General features: G+C 46.6%; 2 protein-coding genes across 3 annotated transcripts; one reads left to right on the top strand and one right to left on the bottom strand.

The window, feature by feature from the left end:
• The first annotated feature begins 1,567 nt into the window (after positions 1-1,567).
• On the top strand, positions 1,568-18,060 carry ADRA1A (adrenoceptor alpha 1A). The gene is made up of 3 exons (XM_032448888.2): positions 1,568-1,847; positions 3,233-4,842; positions 14,261-18,060. The coding sequence occupies exons 2-3, from the start codon at positions 3,960-3,962 to the stop codon at positions 14,779-14,781; spliced, it is 1,404 nt and encodes a 467-aa protein (XP_032304779.2). The 5' UTR covers positions 1,568-1,847; positions 3,233-3,959; the 3' UTR covers positions 14,782-18,060.
• Positions 18,061-21,233: 3,173 nt separating this feature from the next.
• Positions 21,234-23,453, bottom strand: LOC146759098 (uncharacterized). 2 transcript variants are annotated; one of them, XM_085509991.1, is made up of 5 exons: positions 22,664-23,453; positions 22,497-22,565; positions 22,327-22,398; positions 22,161-22,229; positions 21,234-22,053 (listed from the first exon to the last, which is right to left on the bottom strand). In XM_085509991.1, the coding sequence occupies exons 1-5, from the start codon at positions 23,451-23,453 to the stop codon at positions 21,554-21,556; spliced, it is 1,500 nt and encodes a 499-aa protein (XP_085366117.1). In that variant the 3' UTR covers positions 21,234-21,553. The 2 variants fall into 2 exon arrangements, with proteins under 2 accessions (XP_085366117.1, XP_085366118.1); XM_085509992.1 differs by lacking the exon at positions 22,664-23,453 and having other exon boundaries at positions 22,497-22,651.
• Positions 23,454-24,671: the final 1,218 nt, after the last annotated feature.

Genomic DNA, 24,671 nt, shown 5'->3' with positions numbered 1-24,671 from the left:
CATGAGTTACATGGTAACTCTAACGTCTCTATTGATTAGGCAGCCTTCAGAACGGCAGCCATACACAAAAACCAGGGCCCCAAATCTTCACCCACTGCAAAGTGAAAAAGCACTGCTGGCTTTAATGAAGCTGCCTGGCTTTACATAAATGCATGGCTCCTATCTGCCTGGCAATCAGCCCATGCTTAAGTGAGTCAGGAACACGGTGAAAAAGTCCCCATGAATCCCAAGATGGAAAATTTGAGACATCTGTAATACTTGGACATCTCATTATTAAATGGCTTTTAAATAAACACACAAACCTGTCTTGTTTGAAAGCTTTCAGCCCAATTTATCTTCAGCTCAGCTGTGCTACAAGCTCCGGGCTCTCCTAATCTCAAAAGGCAGAGCAATGGGTCCTCTTCCCTCCAGCTGAGGTTTGCTACACAGCATTGAGCACAGCTTGCCTTTGGGTGGGCTTTCTATCTTCTCCAAGCATAAGCAAAACCCCAACTGAACCCTGAGGGTTTAGCAGCAATCTTCACCACTTTCTGAAAGACAATCAGCTCCAACCATACCAAAGCCAACAGCACCACAGAGAAGAGCTCCACCTCCTCCAGCATCACAGGCTGCATTTCTTGATTTCCAGCATCCCTGCTGTTTTTATCCTCAATCGTTATCAATACTAAACTTCTGAACTGGCCTTGTGCAAAGACTGCTCCATCAGTCTCAGCTGTGCCAGTCATCCTGCCCCATCCGTCTTCATCTGATGGCACACATGGACCATCCTTTGTTCAGTGAACCTTCTGACCTTGGACTATTTGCGGTCTCTGGATGTATGAGTTCTTCACTGCAATGCATTCATTTTCTCTGAGAATTTTCGTGGATAAACAGCTGTCTGGCACTTCCTTCTGCTTCCCTTCAGTTCCATAAAGACATCTTCCAGCAAGGGAATTACTCACAGGGAGCTGGTATGCCATAATACAGGGCTATTAACTGCAGCTATGAATGTGAATTTATTTCCATTGTGCACTTAATAACTTGGAACAAGCCACCACCATGAAGAGGTCATATGGACCAGTGACCTCATCCTTTGCTTCCTCAAACATGCCCTTAAGTCCAGGTATCATGTTCCTATTTCAGATTGCCTCCTTGAAGACAAGCAGGAGGAATCAGCAGGGATTTGCACTGCACACCTCCAGGATTTCTCTGCCCAAGAAGGAAAGCCCCCCAGTGCCAGTCCCCATGCTGCACACCCAGTGCTCCATCCCAGTGTGCAGATAACAGGCAGTGACAGCCATGCTGCTCGTGTTCTTTCCTTCATGCTCCATTTGTCTGGTAGGCAATTCTCTGTTCACATCACCACAAAAATTACTTGTTATCCTGTACCACCAGAATTGCTCTCTAGCCTGCAAACAGCATCTTGCTAGCTGGCTTCCGCTGTCTGATCTCTGCAGGGACTGGCAGTTTGCATAGGGCAGAAAAAAAACCAACACTGAACACACCACTTGGCATCAGATAAGTGCTCCTTCTTTCTAAGCAATACGGGAACAGCAAGAGATTACGGTAACGCAGGGATACTGCCTGCTCCAGCAGCAGAGCAGCAAAGTTCCTGCTGCTCCTTGGCAGCGTGGAGCCGAGAGCTGTGAGTGGTGCTGGGCTCCCAGGGATGCTGGAGCTGAGCTCCCCCCGGGCACTGGGATACTGGGAACCAGTGTGAGTCATCACAATGCTGGTGAGGAAGGAGAGGAGCAGGGGGTGTGCAGGCAGAGAGTCCCACCTCTGCATGAAGAGAGGAGGCTGCTGTGCTGTGGGGCTGCCCATCCCCTTCCAGATGCTCAGAGCTGTTCCTTCTGCTACAGACTGAGGTGAGTGTGTGCTGGGGGGCACAAGGGGTGAGGGTGAGCTCTTCCTTTGCATCTTCTCTCCCCACAGGCAGAATATCACCTGGTTGCTTTGGAGCATGAGTATCCATCAGGCATTTTTGCTGCATCTCCTTATCTTACCTTGAAGTTTAGTTCCAGGTGCTTAAAAAAAAGCAAGTTTGATGATGGCTTCATTTCCTTGTCCACCAGCACTGCTATAATGACCACAGTTACGGTGATCACAAATGCGCAGTGCCACAGCCTATTTTCATTGATGTGCTCATTAAAATCTGTCATGTGGGGGTTGGAACCCTCCAACTTAAGTCATTCTTTCATTCTGTGATCTCCTTTCTTGGAATTATCCTTCAACTCATTTCCTCCTGGGGAAAAGAAAATACAAAGATTGAATTTGGTTTCACTGCAGGGAGGGCAAATTCCCACAGTGGAATATCTCTCCATTTCCCTTCCCCATTTTCCCTGTTACAAACTGGGCATTCCAGAGGTTTGGGGTAAGAGTTGTTCCAGATTTCTTTGCCCAAAGGAAAATGTGGTTTTGTGACCAGGCTACGTGACATTTCTGCTGTTTGGTGTTTGCAGGAGGTGTGATGTGAGGGACTCATCCAAAGACCTATACTACAACAGTCAGCCTTACCTTAGATTTAACCGGAGCATTATTGGTGGTGGTTTTTCAGATGTCCCATCAATATTTTGGATGGCACTGTTGTACCTACATGTAGGTGTTGGGAGTGGATCTTAGCTGACATATGCAGTTTCTCTTTGTAGTCCTGAGTCTCAGTTCCCGGTTTATTCTCACATCCCCATCTGATGTACCTTTTCTCCATATTTAGTCAGCCGAGGCTGAGCTTGGCTTCCAGATACATGAAATGTTGTCTCTCTCAGTAGGAAACTTGTTCCTTGCAACATCTTCTGCTTGGCAGAAGTTGCTTTTCCTTATAGATTTCCAAAATTGGCTGTTAGCTGGACTCGTGAGTAGTTCAGTGTGTAAACGGAGTCGCTCAATAAAGAAATTTCAGGTTAAATTCTGGACTTACAAATCTGCCTCACAGTCTGTAGTCCCAAATTGTGTCCTGCAGGCTTCTCTCTCCAAGAGCAGCTCTCTGCAAGTGAGCTGATGATTGGGATGCATTGCTGTCCCTAAAGGAGAGCAGAGTGCTGCTAAAAAGGCAGTGAGAAAAATCCAAGCGACAAAATTCACATTGTTCTTGTAGTTGTTAAACAATGCTGGGCCGAAAAAGGTTGGTTCCACCAGCTGGAGCCAGCGTGAGGAAGGCTCCCTAAAATAGCTCCCCACTCTATTCTTATATGGGAACCATAGCAGTGAGTGAACGCTGCTTCTGGGAATCGCATTGTGCCTTTGTCTCTTCCAGGGGTTGATCATCTGAAAGCAGCACAGCAGCCTGAGTCAACAGCGTGGCAAACTTCACTCTCCTTCAGAGCCAGAAGTGGATGAAAACCAACTTCAAGGAGCTCAACTGCCAGCTGCTCCACATGCAGAGGCTCAGATCGACCCTTTGGACCCTACAGAGAAGTGGTGGCACACATCCCAAGTGACGCTGCAACAGCCTCCACCTGCCAAACTCTTTTGTAAGATAGAATCAAGGCTAGCAGACGGTAATTAAAAGCACGAGTGACTGTTCCTCTTTGGAGAAACCTGGATTTGAGACCCTATGGAATATTTTTGCTCCTTAAATATTCCTTCTTCCCAATTAGATAGAAATGACTTGCACCTGTGATTATAATACTTCTCATCGCATAATCCTGGAAAGCAGGAAAAGCAGCCTCAGTTCCATGTAGCCTCACTTCTGCACCCCAGGAACAATGCAAAAGGGGTTAAATCTGACTTGGAAATGGAGGCAATTCGCTGTGATAGAACAGTAAATATCTGGGGAGAAAAGAAGGCTTTTGACTATATTTTTGGATCCTTCTCATTGCTCCTGGTGCTGCACTTCTGAAACTTCCTTAAAAAACTCTTCCACCCAGCAGAACCAGGCGATGTTGCCTGCAGGACGTTCTGAGGACTGATCCCATCACTTCTTCTACCTGAAAAGGGCGTGAAGTACAGCAGCCTTGCATGACCGTTGCCAGCCACTCACCATGGTTTTCCTCTCTGGGAACTCATCCGACTGTTCCAACTGCACCCACTCTGCAGGACCCGTGAACATTTCCAAGGCCATTTTGCTGGGTGTTATTCTAGGGGGGCTGATAATTTTTGGGGTTCTGGGTAACATTCTGGTTATCCTCTCTGTAGCCTGTCACAGGCATCTTCAGAGTGTCACCCACTACTATATAATTAATCTGGCTATAGCCGACCTCCTTTTGACATCCACTGTCCTGCCCTTCTCAGCTACCATGGAGATTTTGGGCTACTGGGTCTTTGGGAGGATCTTCTGCAACATCTGGGCAGCTGTTGATGTCCTTTGCTGCACCGCTTCCATTATGAGCCTCTGCATCATCTCGATAGACAGATACATCGGGGTGAGCTACCCACTGCGATACCCCAGCATCGTGACGGAGAAGAGAGGCCTCCTGGCTCTGCTGTGTGTGTGGGCACTGTCTCTGGTCATCTCCATTGGACCTCTTTTTGGATGGAAGGAACCAGCACCCGAAGACGAGACCATCTGCCAGATCACTGAGGAGCCCGGCTACGTGCTGTTCTCCGCACTGGGCTCCTTCTACCTCCCCCTGACCATCATCCTGGTGATGTACTGCCGGGTGTATGTTGTGGCTAAAAGGGAGAACAAAGGTTTGAGGTCAGGGCTGAAGATGGAGAAATCTCGTTCTGAAGCAGTGACCCTACGGATCCACCGCAAAAATGCTCCCGAAACGAGCGGGTCCACGGCCAGCTCTAAGAGCAAGCATCACTTCTCCGTGCGTCTCCTCAAGTTCTCCAGGGAAAAGAAAGCAGCCAAGACCCTGGGAATTGTTGTGGGATGCTTTGTTCTGTGCTGGCTCCCATTTTTTGTAGTCATGCCTCTTGGTAAGTAATGCACAAACCCCTTCGACAGCATCTTCCCCCGAGGGAGAGCTGTGTTTTTGCCTGTGTTCAATAGAGCTGATCAGAAGAGAGCTGAGGGAATGGTTTTCTGTTGGAAAGCTGTCAGAAATCAAAACATGCATCAAAACTGAAGGTGAAAAATGAAAGTGTCAAACTTAACCAAGCAGGTCTGGTTCAAAGGGAAGCTAAAATGCTGAAAAGAATGAAACTGATTTTGACAGTCTTTTTCCACCTAGAAAATACTCTTTCAGAACAAGGACTTATTCCTGATCAGTTCTGCTATAGGAATGGTATTTTTGCTGCATGGGTTTATATTCTATTTTGCGGCCAGTTCTTTGGGTGATGTAAGTTTATAAAAGGTCAACCCATAAAAGTGTTCATGGTCTCAGCAGCAGTTTACTGTTTCAGGACAAAACTCTCTAAGTGCTCAGAACCCGTTAATGCCCTGCTATGAGAAATAATCAGCTCCCTAATAGAAGGTGTCACGCTATGAAATACCATATTCCAAATGAACGTCTTTTTAATTTATCACCCATCCAGCCACAGCGCAGCCGTGAGGATCCTCCAAACTAATTTTACACTTCCCTGGTTTGCATCCTACATGGAAACCCACAGGGCACACTGGCCAAACACCGGCTGCCGTCTCACCCTCTGCACTGAATACAAATATTTATTCCCCAGCCATAACTCTAAAGGGGAGGGATGTGTTCTGTTTTGCTATCACCGAAATATAAAGTAATCAGAACCTTAATTAAACTTTGCTCAGTCACCTTTGATGTGGTTTCAGGATTTAGAACCAGAATGCTAATTTTATGATATATCTGAGCGTGGCACATCACAGAAAGTTTGCAAGGCGAGAGCTGTACTAAATGCTGGCACTGGAAACAAGGAACCTTCCATCTACTCTGTCCAATTTCAGCAGCTTTTCTACAGGCTCAGGCTGTATAGGAAAAATAAAGTGAGACTGCAGAATGCACATGAGTTTTAGCTAGTAGTGCTACACTGCATACAATGAAAAGGAAGAAGGATGCTTACCTAACTACTAAAAGGTTTGGGAGATTATTTTCTTTTCTTACACCTTACAAAAGATGTTGGGTTCTTTTTCAATTAACCTCTCCTGGGTTAACTTGCTTGTTTCCCCCCCAAGAAAAACATCACGAAAGTCAACAAACACACAAAAAAAAGGTACGGATTCACTCTGATTGGTCAATAGGTGGAGGTGATGGAGTAGGAGTTGGAGTGTGAGCTGTAGGAGTTGCATAAAGGGAGCCCTGGAAAGGCTGGCTCTGCTGCCCAGGGTGTCAGCATGTTGGAATGCTGGTTGCCAAGATGCCTGAAACATACCCAAAAAGGGTTTGTGAGAACACATCCAACACGCTACTTTTCATCTGCTGTGCGGTTGCACACATGGCACTGTTGCTAATTTGCTTTGGATTAGGAAATTTGCTTGATTGAAGACCCAGCTCTGCGTCTTTCTTTGATCCCTTATAAAGCAACTTTCTTCAGGTTATTAGCTTCCCTGTCTTTGCGGAGTTGCAATGTTGTTTTTAAAGTCTTTCAAAATGACTTGTTGATTTGTTAGAGACAAGGAGCTGTTAAACTGACAAGAGGTGCAAAAGTAAACAAGCATCCTGAAACAGGCTGCTCCACCTCAACCAGCATCATCAAGATCCCTTCATTTCTTATCAGCCCTGACAGCTGGGAACCAAGGTGCAGCTAGAAGCACCTGGCTCATTGAAGCACACAATGAGCAGGAGTGGAAATGTTTGGGGTGTAGGTACAGGGAAGGCAAGAGTAATAAAAGGAGATGGAGAGTGGGATAAAGGCGTGACATCCAGATCAGCAGATATCGCCAAAAATAAATGGAGAAACAATTTGAGTATCCCTGCCACATGACAATATCTTAATTGAAATCAGTGTGTAAAATTGCCAGTTGCAATCTATGTGAGTAATGTCTTACCTTCTTGGATCCCTCCATGGGAATGAGCATTATGTTCCATACACCTCCTCACTTGGCTTTGACAATTGTGGAACAAGCCAGCAAACAATAATCTTGTTGCATGGAAATAAATGAGGTTAGGGCACTGGCATGCAAACTCTGCTTTCACAAAACGTCTCTGATTTGAAGGACTGTCACATCAGCTCATTTCCCCTGGAAGAAGACAGGTTTTCACTTCTTCGTGTGCTTTCTCTCCCTCTTTCCATCTGACCAGTGGACTTGCTCATTATTACACATAGAGCTCAGCCTATCCTCACAAATCATTTAATGAAACTTACCTAGAAAAGTTCTAACTCAAATTGCAGTCCTGATTGAGTCTCAGCTCCTCTCTAGACAAATGACTTTCTTAGCACATTGTGAGGTTCTTTTCCAACACAATTTAGACTGATTGAAATGCAGGTTCCGTTGTATCAATCCTCCAATTCATTTAAGCCTAAATAAGAGTTTAGTCTCAGAACCATCAAGAATGGTGTCCATTAACCTCTTTGAATGATACCTTTTCTTACTGAGCCCAAGTCCTTTCTGGCCCACAGCAGTGGAAATCTGATCCCATACAGCATTCTATCATCTGCAAATCTCTCTTTGAATTCTTATCGCTCCCCCCCACAAAAGAGCTGTAAACCCACTAATGAACGAACTTTATACAGATACTTCCTAGGAGGAATTGTGTCCAATGCTGCAGCCCTCGTATTAGGTTTTAAGCTAAGGAGACTGAAGTTCACATGCATCTACATCTGCCTGGTTTGTATTACCAGCAAAAAAAAAGCCCTATCAGGTGCATCTTGATGGCTCTTGCACATTTCAGGACCGTCTGAGGTTCCGTTCATTATGTTCTCCTGTCACAACACATTTTGATTGACTCCCACTGCTTCTGGCTGAGCCATCCTCCATCCTGCCCACTTGTTGGCGAAGTTATTGGGCTTCAGGCCGTGTTCCTTCTCATGACAGGGTTGGGTTAGAGATGTGAAGTGGGTGCCTGCTCTGTCCATGTTTTATTGTAGGAGGAAATCAGCTACCTGCTCCTGCCTTGACATTCACACTCTGCAACTCACTGTTCCCCTCCTGCTGACTCCTTCAGACACTGATGCTTTAATAAGCAAAAACTGAGAATGACTTTCAGAAAAATAGAATCCAGCTTGAGAGACACCAGTTTGAACATTATTTTTAGGGTCTTTTAGGGGCAAAAAAAAAGAGAGAAATGCTTGTGATTCATCCATTTCCAACTGTCTGACCAACAGTATGAATGGGAACTAGTACTGTGTGAGATTCAGAAGTGAGCTGGGATTTATCATTGACAGGTAAACTGCAGGTACCAAACAGAAAGTCACCAATTGCCTGTAGAGTCAAAGCTATTTTGCTTGATGATGCTGAAGTATTGGCTAATTCTGTGAAGGCAGTGCCAAAATGTTTACAAGCTGGGAGAGTAACCCCATTTACTGATGGGGAACATAAGGCAGAGTAAGTTAAAGCTTCCCTGGCAAGGATGGGAATCCCCCTTCTTATCTTTGTTCAGCTGATAATACCTAAAATAAAATGAATAAAAGCTGGGATAGCCTTGCCCTAAATAGTTTTCATATCAGAACATGCTGAATTCCAGCCATGGAGAGAATATTCAGAGCTGGATTCCCTATGATAGCATTTCAGCGTGCTTCCTCAGCCACAAAAAGAAAATAAAAGGGAAAGAAATCCAGAGTAGAGCCCAAGCTACAGAATGATGGGTCAGAAAGAATAAGGGATTTTAATGCTCTGTGAGTGACGGATTACAGGGCTGTGCGTTAAGACATTGAATGGGGAGGAAAAATAAAAGAATCAAGATATTTGGCATGTATGTTTTGTCTGATCTCAAGGGGTGTTTTTGTAAACACAGTCTGCAAAGGCCTTGTTGGTGTAAGCCAGTAACAGCTATGCTGCAGCCAATGGCAAAAATCCCATTGACATCCCCATGGCCAACATTTCTCTGCTGTCACCAAGTCCTGAAATGTGTCCCACTGACTCATAATGCAGCAAAGCTGGAGAAGGAATTGCTAACATTAATAGCCATTGAAATGCCAAGCAGGGAGAGAATGTGGAGCGAGTTCTGCAATGTGTCGTGATTCATATCCACAGCTTTCCTGCATGAGTTACCTGTCAAGAAGAAGGCTCGTCCTTGTCTTCAAAATGTTCTTTCTTTGTGCAGTCACCACCTGCAGGCACCTGGAGTAAATGAACCACGAATGTCATTTTCACCCCCTCTCCTCTCAGACATCACGGTGTTATTTAGAATTCGTTAGGGACTGAAAGGTGATGAATAATTCTCCCACCCCACCCAGCAGATTTCAGGGCTTGTCTTTGATTTGGATGCATGAGGGCTGGACAGTCAGCTTTTGCTAAAGAGTGTAATTCAAGTGTAGCAAACCCCAGGGATTCCAAATCACAACCAGCAACCAACTCATCTTTTCAAGCAGTCCTCTGACCCACGCCATTGCTTTTGCTTCTTATTATTTAAGTGAAAGCTGAGGTTTTGTTGTAAGTGCACGCCTCCAGGAGCTGGGGCTTTGGGAGGAATAACCGCTATGACAACAACATCAGCAAAGAGATCCTGAATCATTCCACAGCAAGGGAGCTGGAATTTCACTGGCAATTAAAACAATCTATAAACTGATGTTATCATTTGGGCTTGCCGAGGTAAGGAAAACTCAGTTCACCTTCCCATGTTTTTGGAGGGTTTTTTTTTCATCTACTTTCTAAATCTGCATCTGCACACAGTGAGACTGGAAATAGTTTCTTAGTGAGATGTTTGCTCTTTGCCAGAAATATCATCCATCCTAAGTGGGTACAACATGAAACAGAGCATAAATTAGGCCTGAAAAAATCTGAGTAATCAGAGCACCATTCCCAGGCTGACCCACTCCCAATGTCCATCTGTGCCACCTGTATCCTTTGGAGATACCCACACCCTACAGAATGACCCAGAGATCTGAATTCAGATCCTTGCTCCTCTTCCTATGGCTGTTTATTGCAGCTGAGAGAGATCCAAGCACAAAGCCTTTCTCATTTTCCCCCTGAATCAGCCATAATAATCCAGATCCTGGGACAAGCACAGCTGGGAATGTGCAAGACTTGACAGATGCAGGCTCTTACCCTTCCTCACATCTCTTCTCACTCAAATACTTAACCACTGTTCTGCATTTGCTGCACTAATATGATCATAAAAAATAACAGAAGCGTTTCCTCCGGTTGAAGTGTTCTTTGATCCCATTTTTGTTCCCACGGAAGATACTTTCCATACGGGTGGGACGTGCTGGGACGGAATATACATATAGAGTGCAGCTGTTGCATGTCAGCAGCAATACTTACACATGAATGCACTCTCTGCGGGGTGGCTGTGTTTGACCCGAGGTGCATATGGAATGCTGGTCTCGTGGAGTAAAGTTCACCACGAATGTTGAGCTTGGGAACATGAGATGATGTTCATTTGTCAGCACTGGCAGCACAGAGATGTGGAGTCACTGGTCTGTGGGAAGATATTAAGGATCCTCTCTGCTCCATCCTCTTTGTCTTCAGGGCAATTGACAGATCCCATAAGGCCTGAACTCCATGACCACACAGCCACCCCTGTTTTCAGCTTGCTATGATTGCAGATGCTTAATCCCAGGTGTCATAGGCAAGAGATGTAAAGATTTCAGACTTGTGCAAGGCATGAATGCACTTTTCTTGATTCCCTTGGATGCTTAAAGCCCTGCCAGCACAGTCCTGACAAACTGCATGTGGTTCTGTGCTCACAGCGTGCAGGGTACTGCTGTCCTCCCCCCAGGTGGGATTGGACTCAATGATCATTATGGATCCCATCCAGCTCAGGATGTTCCATGATTCTGTCTGATTCTGTGAGTGTTCCCATACATCCCTGCCTGCCTTTCCCTGAGCTCTGACTCAGTCAATAAATTTACACCATAAAAAGAGGGGAAAAAATAGTGAACCTAAACAGAGCTGTGAGATAGAGCTGGATTTTAACAAAGAGGTCCAGGAGCCATGGAAATCTATAGGATCTTATTCCTGTGGTGCTAATGGAGATGATACAGTGTGAACAAGAATTCTCTTTAGTCTGGGAGCTGCTAAGTCCCTCTAAGCTGTCCATCAGTGAAATGACATGTGACATCAGCGCTGGCTCTTAAACAACCTATAATCAAGCAGCTCTATAACTTCTGACTAATGACACAGTCAAATTACATCTCTGGGGCTGAATTGGCACTTACTCACCGGGGGGTGCGTGGAAAACTTCTCTCTCAGAGCTGAAGAAACCTGAAGTTGACAACAGGAAAATAAATGGTGAGGGAAAGGAATGCAGTCCTGGTATTTTAGGGGTAAGCAATGAGATACTTCATGGCAGAGGATCTCAGGATGCTGATAGCATGTTTTATTTTATTTAATATTCATATAGCAAGCAATTGAGTTGTGCTACTGGCACTCAATAATCCTCAATCTGCTGTAAGCAAAGCAGGAATTTCAGCATCCTTTAAGTCGTAGAATCGTAGGATCTCAAAGGTTGGAAAAGACCTGTAAGGTCACCCAGTCCAACCATCTACTTATCACCAACACTTCCCACTAAGCCAGCTAGTCAGCCTACAAGTCAAAGACATTAAGAGATGAGATGAAATTTCCTTTGGTTCCAGCACAAACTATTGGGAGATAATGGCAGATGAAGGCTCTGAGCTGTTTTGCCACTATTTATTATTTTATGCCAGGAAAGACTTTAAGACCTCCACACATGGGATTTTTAAAGGTCAAGAGGCAAATGAGGCCATTACTCCATCCTCCTGTATGTCACCTACCAAAGGTTACCACCTCAAACTGCTGCGTGGGATACAGGCAGCCTTATGTTGTGCGACGTTAAAGCAGAGAGAACTCACCATTCTGCCTGGTTATTTTTTCTCATGGTTAAGAGCAGCCATTCTTAAAAAAAAAATAAAAATGTTTTATTTCTACTTTAATCCTGTCTGGCTTTCAGTGCCAGCCGCTGCCTGTTTAAATGTCTCTGCGCATTGAACAAAATACTTTATCATCAGGCTTAGCAGCTCTGTTTGAATATTACTCCTACTTGCTACCAGCTCCATCTACCACTGATATTAACCATGACAACAACATCACTGGATATTTCACTCCCAGAAAAAAGGAACACGCTCTCAGTGTTCCCCTGAAGAAGAGGTGGCTCAGGGTAGAACTTCTTGCTCTCTATGATGCCCTGAAATGAGACTGTGGTGAGATGGTGGGGGTCAGCCTCTACCCCAGGTAATAGCAATAAGATGAGCAATAACCTGCTGTCCCAAACCCCAAGTTGCATCCACCCCTGCAAAGAAATAGCTAATGACAACATGTAATGGGACCCACTCATAGCAAAGTTTGTACGCTGTCAGTTCATTTGCTGTACTCTGACAGTGTGTTGTTCCAAGGCAACAAATCTCTACACCAATGTACTAAAAAAGGCTGCGTTAATAAATTAGCATGCTGATCTCCATCTCCGCCCCCCTCAAAAGAACAGGAAAAAAATGAGCAAGAGGCAGACTCTGACACTGGCTCTTCACTATTTTTAGCAGACTTTGGCAAGGCACTCACATTCCGTTTCAGGCGAACCAGAAGTTGCAGCAAACAGGAATTGTTATTGTTTACCCATTCTTATACTCAGCCTTACACCTGGGCTTGTTTCACCTTTGTCTCAGCACAAGATGGGAGAGCAGTGGGTGTGCTGCACCTAAATGGAGAAATAAAGGGAAAATGGAGCGGGATTGGGGCATTCTCAGTGCTTTCATACTCTTCATCTTCCAATGACTTCAGCCAGAAAGCTCTCCAAGAAGCTCATGTAGATGTTTTTAGTAGAGGCAAGTGGTGCTACCTTGCTGAGAAAAATCCTGAATTGAAGATGTACCTGCTTACACTGAACTGCAAAACAGGAACTGCTGCTTTGACATTGTCAGTCATAGAAAATGACAGCACTGAAAGCAACAGTGCTGCACGCAGCAGGAGGAGGGGAGCAGGGAGCACCATGTCTGGTGTTTGATGGGTGCTCCCAGTGAAGGATACCTGCAAGCAGCACCCCAGCACCTCTCTCCCTGCCTATCCCCATAGGGGATGGAACCCAGCACCTCTCTCCCTGCTTATCCCCATTTCTTCCATAGGGGATGGAAGAAATTTGGCAGTGCTCTGCATTTCGCAGCAGAGACCACGCTCAGCAGAAGCAGGGTGAGCGCATCATTAATCACACTGCACTGTTTGTGTCCCCTGGTCCAGGCAATGTTTTGATACATTCTCACACAGGCAAAAACACCATGAGAATTGCTTGCTGCTTGGAAGCATTTGCTGCCCTCGTTGTCTCTTTGTTTGGCAAAGAAAGGAAAGGATAGGGAAGGAAAAGTTTCGAACCAAAATTCAGCACTCTCAGAATTCAATTAGAAGGCTCTTGTTGCTTCGCAAGCTTCTCCAGAGTCAGTGGAGGTCCAACAAACAGGCCAACCTCTGTCAAGCTGAGGAGTTGATGCAGAAATCAAGGAAACTATAGAGGATATATACTTGCTGGGAAATTATTTTGCTCCCTGTGCCCATGATAAGCAATCAAAATGAACTGCTGTCAAAGGAATGATACAATCACTTCCCTTTATTTTTTCCTGTCTCACTGGAGGTAAGCGAGAAGCAGCCTTTCCTTTGGCAGCATATGGGAAATGTTTTTCTCTTTTTTCTCATTCTGGATCTGTTTTGCAAGGCTGGCCTTAGAAGTGCTGTTATCACTTATCCCACCCCCACATCGCACGGAGTTTGGTTTTCTCTTTCACTCGCATTCAGCCAATATTGTTTTTATTTCCACACAGAGAGAAGTACCAATAAGAGAATTAGAAGGTCCTGTTACAATGGCTGGTTTCCAGTGTCACTCAGCAACAAATTCCTAAGCCATTCTCCATGAATTGTATTTCAACGATAGCTGATCATTTTGAAGGCTTCTCGTTGGTCAATCCAGAAATCCTCTTACTCAGACTTCCAAAATGCTGTGATTTTCTACCTTTTGAAGCCCTTTTTGACAACCTCCTCAACATGATTATTATTTGTCTTTCTGATCTTGAATTAGAAGTTCTAGAGGGAGCAGTTTTCCTTTATCACTTGGTATCTGCTCTCTTGCCTCAGGCTGTAAATGGGAGAATACAATGCTTGTATAATGAAGTGGGTGTCTTGAGCCTTGAATTGATCTCTGATAATATCCTTGTAATTGTACAGCATCATACATTCTGAAAGACTCTTTCCCGCAGGAATTGGACTTTGAGTCATAAATTTCCCAAGACAGCAGAATCTTATTTATGTTTTTCCAGTGTTTAAGTTTCTTTGGTTACCTGCAATTTCTCACCGCCTCTGCCTTAACACTCTGTATATTTTCCATTTTAGGTTCTTTCTTTCCTACAATCAAACCCCCGGACACACTTTTTAAAATAACATTTTGGCTTGGATATTTAAACAGCTGCATCAACCCCATCATCTATCCATGCTCCAGTCAAGAGTTTAAGAAAGCGTTCCAAAATGTCCTGAGAGCGCAGTGCCTCCCAAGAAAGCACGCAGCAAAGAAGCAGTCCCCAAGCTTCAACCTCAACCATCCCAGCAACCAAAGCATGGGAGGTGGCAAAGGTGTGGTCCGTATCCCCGTCGGCTCAGGAGAAACCTTCTATAAGATTTCCAAATCCGACGGGGTCTGTGAATGGAAGATATTCTCCGCCGTGCAAAGTGTGCCGACCAAAAACGCGGTTCCTAAAGACCAGTCCAGCTGTACTGCTGCCAAAGTGAAAAGCAAAGGTTTCCTCCAGGAGTGCTGCTGTGCGGGCACTTCAGGGAGCGCGGTCCATGAGAACTGCAAAGTGCCAACCATTAAAATACACACCATGTCCCTCAGTGAGAATGGGGAGGACGTTTAAATGCTCTGACAATGAGAGGTCTCTCCCATTTTAATGGGATTATCCATTTTATTGGGGATGGAAGTAGATGCTACAGCAGTGAAAGGGGTTGGGATGAAATGAATAGCATGCTGTAAAACAGTACCACGCCTTGTGGGAGTGCTGGTAGCCTGAGGAAAGCCCTTAAAGACAGTGAATGTCTGTAGTGGATGGTGAGCACCCTCTGCTCTTCCAAGAGACATGGTTTGCCTGAGATTTGAAGGCCTCATTTTCACTGCATTTCCCCATTTTGAAGTCCAGCTGCTCATATTTAGACACAGTGTGGGAGCAAGAGCCAACTACAAGGACCCTGTTCTGACTTCAGCATGGGTACTTTCAGACAGCTCCAAGTTTAGAGCCAATTCTGTGACTTTTGTTTGTTGTTTTTTTTTAATAGATGTGTGTACAAACGTTGATACAACATCCAGGAGAGCTGAGGTTGGGAGGCTCAGGTCTTGGGACAGTGTTTACAGATCTCTGCTTACTTTTTGTTAATGGACTGTGGATGAGAATGCATTCCTACCATGTCTTGCCTCTTCTGTTCATCCCCAGATTGAAATGCAAATCTACACGCATCCTAAGTGTGTTTGAAAGCTTTCTGCGCTTTGATGTGGGTCTGATAAAATGGAAAAGGAGGTAAGACACCACCAAACAAGGCTCAGAAAGGTCTCTTCTCTTCATCTGTTTGCTTCCCTTGTTTCAAGTTTAGCAGAAAACCACCTCAAACCTCAGAAACTCCTTGCCCAGGTGCTTTCCCCAGTCACATCCTAAGGTACTGCCGTGCCACAGTCACTGGAAAAGCTGGATGTCCCATTGTCCCTTTGCCCAGCATTATGCTACAACCCTCTGCAGTGCAAAGTACCCTAAGCCTTCCAAGCCTGTGTACCATGAGGTCAGGAATGTTATCCTTCTTGAGAGCAGTGGGAGCTAAACCCAGTAACTGACTTAAGGCCATACATCCTCATGAGAAAGGCCCTTCCTATGGGAATATGGGCAAAAAAACATTTGGGAGCCTGGTATATTTTAATGCAGCTAATCCAAACAAATAAATAAATAAAGTGGGCTGCTCAGCATCTGGAAAAAAATAGCAGGAGGAATTCTCTGTGCAGTATTAGAAATAAGCAGCTCTTGACATGCCTCCTCCTGAGGCTGCCAACTGAAAAACGCAGCTTCCTTGAAACAGCACATGAGCCTCCACTCGTGTCTCAGCGTCAGCTCCTGAGATGTGCTGGGTATGCACTGGTTTGGAAAGGAAAAAGGCTTAAACTCAGCTTTTTCAGGATGGGACCTTGGAAGGACAATAACCTTGATGAGGAATCGCTCTTTGTTCATCTCTCATTCTGTATGGTCTCCAGCATCAAGACAAAATCTATTTGTTCTCTCATAGAAATGCTGGGTCAGAGAGCTACAGATTGTCCCAAACAGGTTAAAATTAGAGAAGACTTCAAATCCAGTCCTTAGACTCAAGTTCTTGTTTCTTTCCATACTTGCAGGCAGCATGTCTGTAGCATTGTCCTGTTTTTATTTATAATGAGAAATCCACTCCACCCTTTGAGCTTTTCCTCAGGTTTTCAATGATTGGAAACCAGGAGTGCTAAAATACCATGAAAAAAAAAAATATTCTCATGGTATTTCAAGCCAAGACCAGAAGCAGAAAAGCTGGAAATCTCATAAGAAAGTCATATGAGACTCCAAGCCAAGGTTCTTGGTCTCGTGGGATTCAAATACGTGGGACACTCGCTTGAATAAAACCTGAACTCTGAAACACTGAAAAAACACCCATTAAATGGAGCAAAACTAGTGAGACAGTATCTCCACTGCAGCCAGGTGCTGCCCCATTTGGACGGATACCTGCTGTGTAACTCAGACCAAAGGGTCAATGTGCCATCTCTCCTTTAGAGCTGTGAGATTCCCAGTCTTAGGTTTGTTGTAGGTTCCACAGTGTCGGGCATGGGGTTGTTGTGGAAGTTTTCCCATTATCCAGATAAATGTCCCCTCATTTTTTCCCTGCCAAGTCCAAGGATAAATTACACATTGTGTAAAGCAATATTTTCCTTTGCCAGGCTTCCATGGCATTGCACTGTATCTTACAAGCTACACCTTTCCCAGCTACAAAAGGGAGCTAATCCATAAACACCATCAACTACTTTTTGAAGGTATTCACAAGCAAATGGTTTAATGTATGACAGCGTTATGGAAGTCCAAGGTACTACAAGAGAGTTTGTGGTGCATTAAAACAAAGATCTCCCATCACCTAGCTTGATAAATGTAATTGAATCACTTCTTTCCCAGGAGGAGGTTATAATGTTTGTATTTGGGATTCAAGTAAAATGTCACGCATTCTAGGCAGAGCGTGCTGCATATTTCTCATACTGGCAGAGAAGGGGAAAAATAGCTACAGGGAAATGAATTGCTAAAAAGAAGAGCTGGTTATTGCAAGCAAGTATCATATCGGAAATAACATGTCTTGTAGTTGCATGACGTGCTCAGAGGTCTCGTTAATGCGGATTACTGTCTGTTACACCGAGCTCAAATCCAGGCTGACAAACATCCTCTGCTTTAGCATCACAACACTTCCAGGTCTTTTTCAGAGCCAGAATGTCCAAGAGTTTACACCGCAAGGCAGAACTGATTTTCCATCACTCAGTGTGTCAGACCGAACAACAAGAGCTTCTTGTATTGACCTGCACTGCGACTGTCAAAACTTGGCAGTTCTTCTTCTGAAGAAACAAGAAGAAAACATCCTAAATCTGGTCTGCATCTCAGATTTCCCTTTAGAAAGCAGCTCCACTCGGCTAATAATCACAGCATCATTAGTCTGTGGTACAATGGAAACATGCTGAATATCATTAAGAACTCAGTTGTACTTATCTTACAACTGTGGGAATTGTACGCAAGCCGGGGCCGTTATTTTGTTGTTGTTGTTTGGATGGGGGTTTTTTTGCTTAGGCAGCCTTTGGCCGAAAAAAAGGTTTTATTTTTCCTTCTGTCTGCAGCAGCACTTGGCCTGCATGTCATACACGTCTGGCTGCCAATGGTTTCTATGGACATTTCTTGAAATGGGCACTGCATTTTCTGAACGTGGTATTCCAGTATCACTGGGGTTTGTACATGCTGTTTTTATGGACTCGTTGTTTATGATGCAACTTGTTTGAACAGTTGTGCTGGTCATTTCCCTAAACAACATGAATGTATATGAAATATTGCTTGGTGAACAAATAAATTATTGGGGGGAATGTGCACTTTGGAGCTACACGTTAATCGCTTTTTTTATCTCTTTCTTCCCCAAAACATTTGTACACCCAACCTTTCCCTAAACACAAAGTCTTTGGGTAGAGGATTGGGTTCTGAAGACCTCAGTGGTTTTAGTGGGAGTAAGATACAAGGAGAATAAAGGAATCATTCTGTTTCTACTGTCCAAATGATGGATGGACATCAATGCAGCTATAAATAACGTACAGTGCAAAATGCCTCTGTGATCAGTATGTCCACTGCCACATAATAGAGGCTATTTTTAATCGATGGCAGGAAATAAGTGGAGCTTTTTTAGCTGTGTAAAATAAATCAAGATTACATAGAAAGACATCAGCCTTTCTTAATACGATGGCTCTGGGCCCCTCCTCTACTAGGAAACATGTTCCTTTGCTGTGAACAAGGCCAGAAAGGAATCAACTTTTCTGACACATTGGACGAGGGGTTTATTTCCCTGACTCAGTTGTGATTTTCTGACCAAATCCAAGCACTCTGTGTTTAAATTCCCACTGCAACAGATGTGATCCATTCCAACTGTCCCGGGAACACTGAGCTTCATCAAATGCCAGCAGTGACTTTGAGAAGCTGACATGTGTCAGGACAAAAAACGAAATAAAACCTGGTGTTTGTTTCACGTCATTCCAACGGCACGAATTAGGCAGAAGCTGCCAGTGCTTATTCCGGGATAAACTTCCCACCCTTTTCCGCTTCCTGGGACGTCTGCGATGGATTCTCAGTCCTCACAGTCCCATTGCATCCTTTATATCTAAAATCACACTGAGATAAAGTTTGTGACATAAAGCTGAGGAGCTGATGTGTGTCCTTCACTGTCCTTTATTTTCTCACTACAGCTGCTGAGATGGAGTCAGATTTTTGTTAACACCACCCACACTGAGCCAGGACACTTCTTTATCATCGTGTTGCTACTGGAAAACTGCACAGATCCAATCTGAGGTGAAGCATTCACTATTTATTAGCGAATTAAGTAAACGGTATCTACGTCTGTTGGCCCCACGCCTCTTAAACCAAACATCCCACATGTTGGCAGCTCCCATGATTTATCCTTGAGAGAGGCTGTGCCATCTGAACTCCGGCTCAGGGATTCCAAAATGCTACTTCAGATTCAGGAATGTTCTGCATTTCCCTCAAGAGACATAGAAAGCTCCAACTAACGGCGCTATATCCAGAGCTGCAGTGGAGGAGGGGGCTGGTAGGAAGAAGATTGCCACTGAGTTTTGATTTTTACAAATATTTCTTTCCTTGGGTACATATAAGAGGGAAGACAAGTCGGTTCCAAGAAGCGCTGTTAAGTGCATTTATGATCATGGCTACGATCTGCATTATTAGCAGAGAACTTGCTGCAGACGGTTCAGATGGGATAAATTCATGCCCACCCCAAAAGCCAGTGCATTCCCATCCACCGTCTGAATAGTTGTATGAGAATTTATAATGTGCACAGCAAATATGAAAAGCCAAAGACATGCCAATGCTGAGAAAAAGGAATATGTAGTAATTTATGAGCAGTAAGTCCAGACCCATAAACTGCCTCCTCCTTTTGCCAAAAAGAATAGGTTCCATGTGGTTGTTAGCAGGCTATTTTAAGGCACTTCCATGCTTTTCACTGTGTAGACATATCCGAAGAGCATTTGATTGGGGATTCATTTCTCTAATTCTGAATGCATGACACATACCCAAAAAGAGGCAGTTAAATTTAATTGCAAGCCTTGCTTGGGTTGTTGTTTCATTTGTAACCTGCCTGGAGTGTCTGCTGGCTTCACCGGGAAATATTGCAATATAAATGTCATCTCAAGCTCTATTTACATATGGCTCTTTGCATATTAAAAGGCTCCGGAGGACTCATGAGAATCATACACCCCTCCCTGGTGCTGCAAAGGGATGGTGCCTCGGTCCTCCAGAGCCCGGCATTCACATCAGGCATAATGCTGGGGACATTTGTTTTGCTGGAAGCTGTCTATAAAAACACAATTCAGCGTCTATCAAAGCAGGTGGCAAACACGAAATGGGCCAATAAACACCTGTTGCATCCCTGGTACTTTTCAGGGCATGTTTGGCACAGCTTTGCCATCTTGTGGCCTGCTCAGCTCTGCAGGATTGGAAGCAAAGCTGGGGTAAGAAGAGCACCTGAAAGTGGGGAAGAGAAAGCAATGGTTCTATGGGAAGATATGGCTTCATCTGCTGCAAGCTGAATGCTGGAGACTTGAGAATCAAGCAGGATGGGGCTGGAGGAGCTTTAGAAGTGCATTAGCCTAATTGGTCTCATTAATCAAACTAGCATCATATCCTCTTAATTCATATTGAGGTTAATTTTTGTTTAGGGAAAAAAGAAATGGCTAGACCTTTGTTTAATGTTGTTATGTGTGCCTTTTAGAACAGCTATTTTACTTTAAATGACGGATTGAATTAGGGGTATAATTTCCTCTCAGGTTCAGAAAATTAGCATCTAATTATCCTTAACCTAAGGGATATTAGCACTTCTTACAAAAGCCAATCACAACCTGACCTAAATTTAGAAGAGAGACCTTCCCAGTGCATGGCGAGCCTGGAACTGTTTGAATACAGAAGCAAATCACATTAAAAATGAGAATCACTCCCTAAAACATCAGGAATCTTTTTCTAGGATGACCAACATTAAAGGGCTCTGCCTGTTCCTGTATTTGTAACATCACCCCGCAGGCCCCAACCTGCAGCTCCTGCATGACGCAGCAGTGGGGTTTCCATTCCCTTTGAGATCCCCCTGAGACCCAGCACAAAGACATGGCAGTTTTTGCTGTCCAAAAGCACAACATATGGTGGCCAAAGTGTGTGTACTTTCTATTGAGGGGGGTCCTTATTTCTGTGTGGAAAGGAGAGGGGAATAGGCTTAAGAAAGCAATAGGAATGTAGTTTAAAAGCGTGAGCCTGGTGCTCTCTTGTGGAAACTCTTCAGGAGAGCAGCACAAATGCTCCGAGCTTTTCTGTGTCTCTGGAATGGGGATTTTCTTTTCCTTAAGTTCCACTCAGTGCGGACTGAGGGAGGGAGGAGAGTTTGGAGGAAAGGAATGGGGCTGGTGGGGACAACCCTGGGACACGACACGTTGTGCTGCCCCGTCCTGCCCTGCAGGTGGGCACTGGGGTCTGGGGGGGGATTTGGTGCTGCATGAACTGCAGGCGGAGGCATAGGAAAGTGAATACAAAACATTTAATAATATAACATATAATTTAACAGAATCTAACAGAATCCAACAGAATTATCTAACAGAATCTAACAGAATTTAATGGAATCTAATGGAACCTAACGGATCACGTTGTCTCAGTCCAAGGTGTTGTTGGACAGCTTGTGTGGGGTTGGGGCTGATGATGGAGCCCCTGGAGCGCTGCTGCTGCTCTCTGTGTGCCATGGGAGCCAGAGAGGAGCCTTATTCACTGGCTGTAGCTGTTGTCTCCTGCTGCTGGGCTGGTTTCTGTGGGCGCTCTCACTTGTGCTGAGCCCATCCAGCTTCACCTAACGCTGGCGTTTCAGTCCTGGAACATCCTGGTCCAGGGGCAGCTTCCTCTTTCTGGTTTGGTTGCTGCCATTGCGCTGCTTTTGCCCTCTGCTCTTGTCTTTCCTGGTGGTGCAGATGGGCACGGGGCACTTGGTGCCATCCCCAGGGTGGTTGTCTGGCACATGGCAGGACATGGAGCCCGCATCCTCCATCAGATGCTCCCAGGACAGTGACTCAGAGGATGCTGGCTGCCCTGAGGACGGACCCCTGAGGGGTCTGCTGCCAGCCTGTGCCACTCTGTTGAGCTTCCTGCTGTAAGCCCGTGCCATTCTGTTGATCTTCCTGCTGCCAGCCCATGCCACTCTGTTGAGTTTCCTGCTGGCAGCCTGCAGCGCTCTGTTGATCTTCCTCCTGCGCCTGGGAAAGCTGGAGAGCGCCCTGATGAAAGCAGAGGTGCTGAGGTTCCTGGAGACGTGTGGGGACATCTGCTGCGGGTCCTTCAGACAACTCGATGCTTCTGCAAAAGCAAGAACATAAGAACATCCCCAGAGCGATGATGGCAGCCCTTCCCGCAGCCTCTCAGTGCGGACGTCCACCTGCCACTGCTGCAGCCCCTGAACTCACCAGCGATCCAGGTGAGCAAGTCGTCGATTTCCATGTTGTCACCTGGATTGTCTGAGCTGGGTGTCTCTTCTGGAGGAAGGAAGGAAATCCCCAAAGGGGCAATGCCAGCTTTCCTGCAGCCACTCACTGCAGACATCCCCGCCTGCTCTGCAGACCCTGAACTCACCGTTGCTGATCCACTTCAGGATATCATCGATCTCCGCGGTGTTGACCGGGATGTCTGCGTTGGATGTCAGTTCTGGAAGAAGGAATAAAATCCCCACAGGGGCAATGCAGCTTTCCCACCCTCACTTGGTGCGGACACCCACCCGCCACCTCTGCAGACCACAAACTCACCAGTGATCCACGTCAGCAGATCACCAATGTCAGCCATGTCCTCTGTGCTGTCTGCGCTTGTTGTCACTGCTGGAAAAGCAAGAACATCCCCAATGGGGCAATGCCAGCTTTCCCACAGCCACCCAGGGAGGGCAGCCAGCCGCCCCCTCTGCAGCCCCCAGACTCACCGCTTGATTCTAGCACTGAAGCACTGCAGGAGAGAGGAGCCGTGGCGGGTTGGGGGCACGCGTTGGTGGGTGCTGGGTGCCCCTGGTCCTCCTTATGCATCACGGCATCTCTGAAGGGCCCCACCGCCTGCTCCCGGCTGGCAGGCAGGGTGCGGGGCACCTTCTGCCGCACTGAAGGAGCTGGCAGAAGGACTGGTGGGGGGCTGGTGAGACGGGGGGCCTGCAGCGGGCAGCTGCGTGCGGGCTGCAGGGGCTCCCCATGGAACACAGCCCCAGGACACAGCCCCATCGGCTGCTGGGGCTGCAGCGTCCCTGCCAGCAGGTGACGGTGGGCAGGGGCTTTAAGGGGAGCTGTACCTGGGTGCAGCCCCCAAGGTGGGAGCTGAACCACAGTTATAGGCAGCCACCCAGGTGGGAGCTGCACTCCCTGTCCTTGGACACATGGTACCCCAGACCAGGCGGTGGCCTGAGGCGCCATGTGGATGACAGTGGGGACAGGGAGGGGTTTAAGTGGGACCAGCACTGCTCTGCTGATGGGCTGCATTGCAATGGCTGGTGGAAGTAGAAACGATCCAAATAAAACGGCGTCGGGTGACAAAAGCACCTTCAGCATCCACAAGGGAATTCTCTCTGTGGGGAAACGCACAAACGGGTGTTGGGTGAGACCATAGAACCATAGAATCACAGAATGGCCTGGGTTGCAAAGGACCACAATGAACGTTCCAGCCCCCCTGCTGTGGGCCAGGCACCACATCCAGCCTGGCCTTAAATGCCTGCAGGGATGGGGCATCCACAGCCTCCTTGGGCAACCTGCTCCAGTGCATCACCTCCATCTGGGTGAAAAACTTCTTTCTAACATCCAACCTCAACCTCTCCCTCCTCACTTTCAAACCATTCCCCCTTGTCCTATCCCTGTCCACCCTTTAAGCAGCCATTCCCCCTCCTGTTTATACACTCCCTTCAAGTATTGGAAGGCCACAGTGAGGTCTCCCAGCAGCTTTCTTTCTCCAAGCCAAACAAGCCCAATTCTCTCAATGTTTCTCCCTCGCAGAGGAGCTGCAGGGCACTGGGATCACCTGGCGGTGCCGGGAGCAGGAGGGTCGTGCTGCGTTACCTGCTGGGACAGCTCGAGAATGGCAGCGGGGGGCTCCGTGCCCACTGGGGCCAACCCTGTGCCCTGAGCTCACAAACAAGGGCTCTGTGATGTGTCACAGTCTCGCTCTGTACCTGCCCCGTCAGCAGATGGATCCCACAGCTCGTGGCTGCGGCTCATTGTGGTTTTCTATGGAGTTTTTACACGTTGGGGCGGTGACGGGACAGATTTAAAGCACAGACACGGGGTTGGATGCGATGTCAGGGATGTTCGTTACACCCGGCGCTGTGCGTGACCACGGCACAGAACGGACACGGGGCGGTGTTGGAGCTGAGCACGGACTGAGAACGGACAGAGACGGACAGAAAACGTTTAATATCGTACATACAAAGCAATAAACGGAGAATTAACCCCATTTCCACCCAGTTCCCATCCGAACCATCCCCCCCCATCACAGTTTCCCGTCTCGGTGATAACACACGCGGTTCCGTCCCGCTGTGCTGCCGCCCCGTGTCCGCCCGGTGTCCGCCCGCATCGCTTCCCCGCATTGAGCCCCGCAGCTCCGCCATCTTGACGGCGCCATAATGGCAACCTCGCGTCCGCAGCCGCCATTGGCTGAGAGGCCTATTTGGCTCCGCCTCCTCCGCGCTCCCATTGGTCAGTTCGGCGAATGGGGGCGGGTACTTTTCGTGGGGTCCTTTCCCTCTGTCGTCGCGCTGTTGTTGCGTCATCACTATGCGCGTCCTCATGGCTGGATCCCGGCTGTCCGCGGCGCTGCCCGGTTCTACGCCCGGTTCCATGCCCGGTTCTACGCCCAGCTCCGCTCCCAGCGCTCCGGTCCCGGCTGGTGCTGCAGGAGGAGGATGCGGGGATGGGGTGAGGCCTCACGGGGCCGGTGCTGCCCCGCTCAATGCG

Source organism: Coturnix japonica, chromosome 10, assembly GCF_054131305.1.
Source record: "Coturnix japonica strain WE chromosome 10, WE-NBRP24, whole genome shotgun sequence".
NCBI classification, from domain to species: domain Eukaryota; kingdom Metazoa; phylum Chordata; class Aves; order Galliformes; family Phasianidae; genus Coturnix; species Coturnix japonica.
This window is presented reverse-complemented; position numbering and strand designations above follow the sequence as displayed.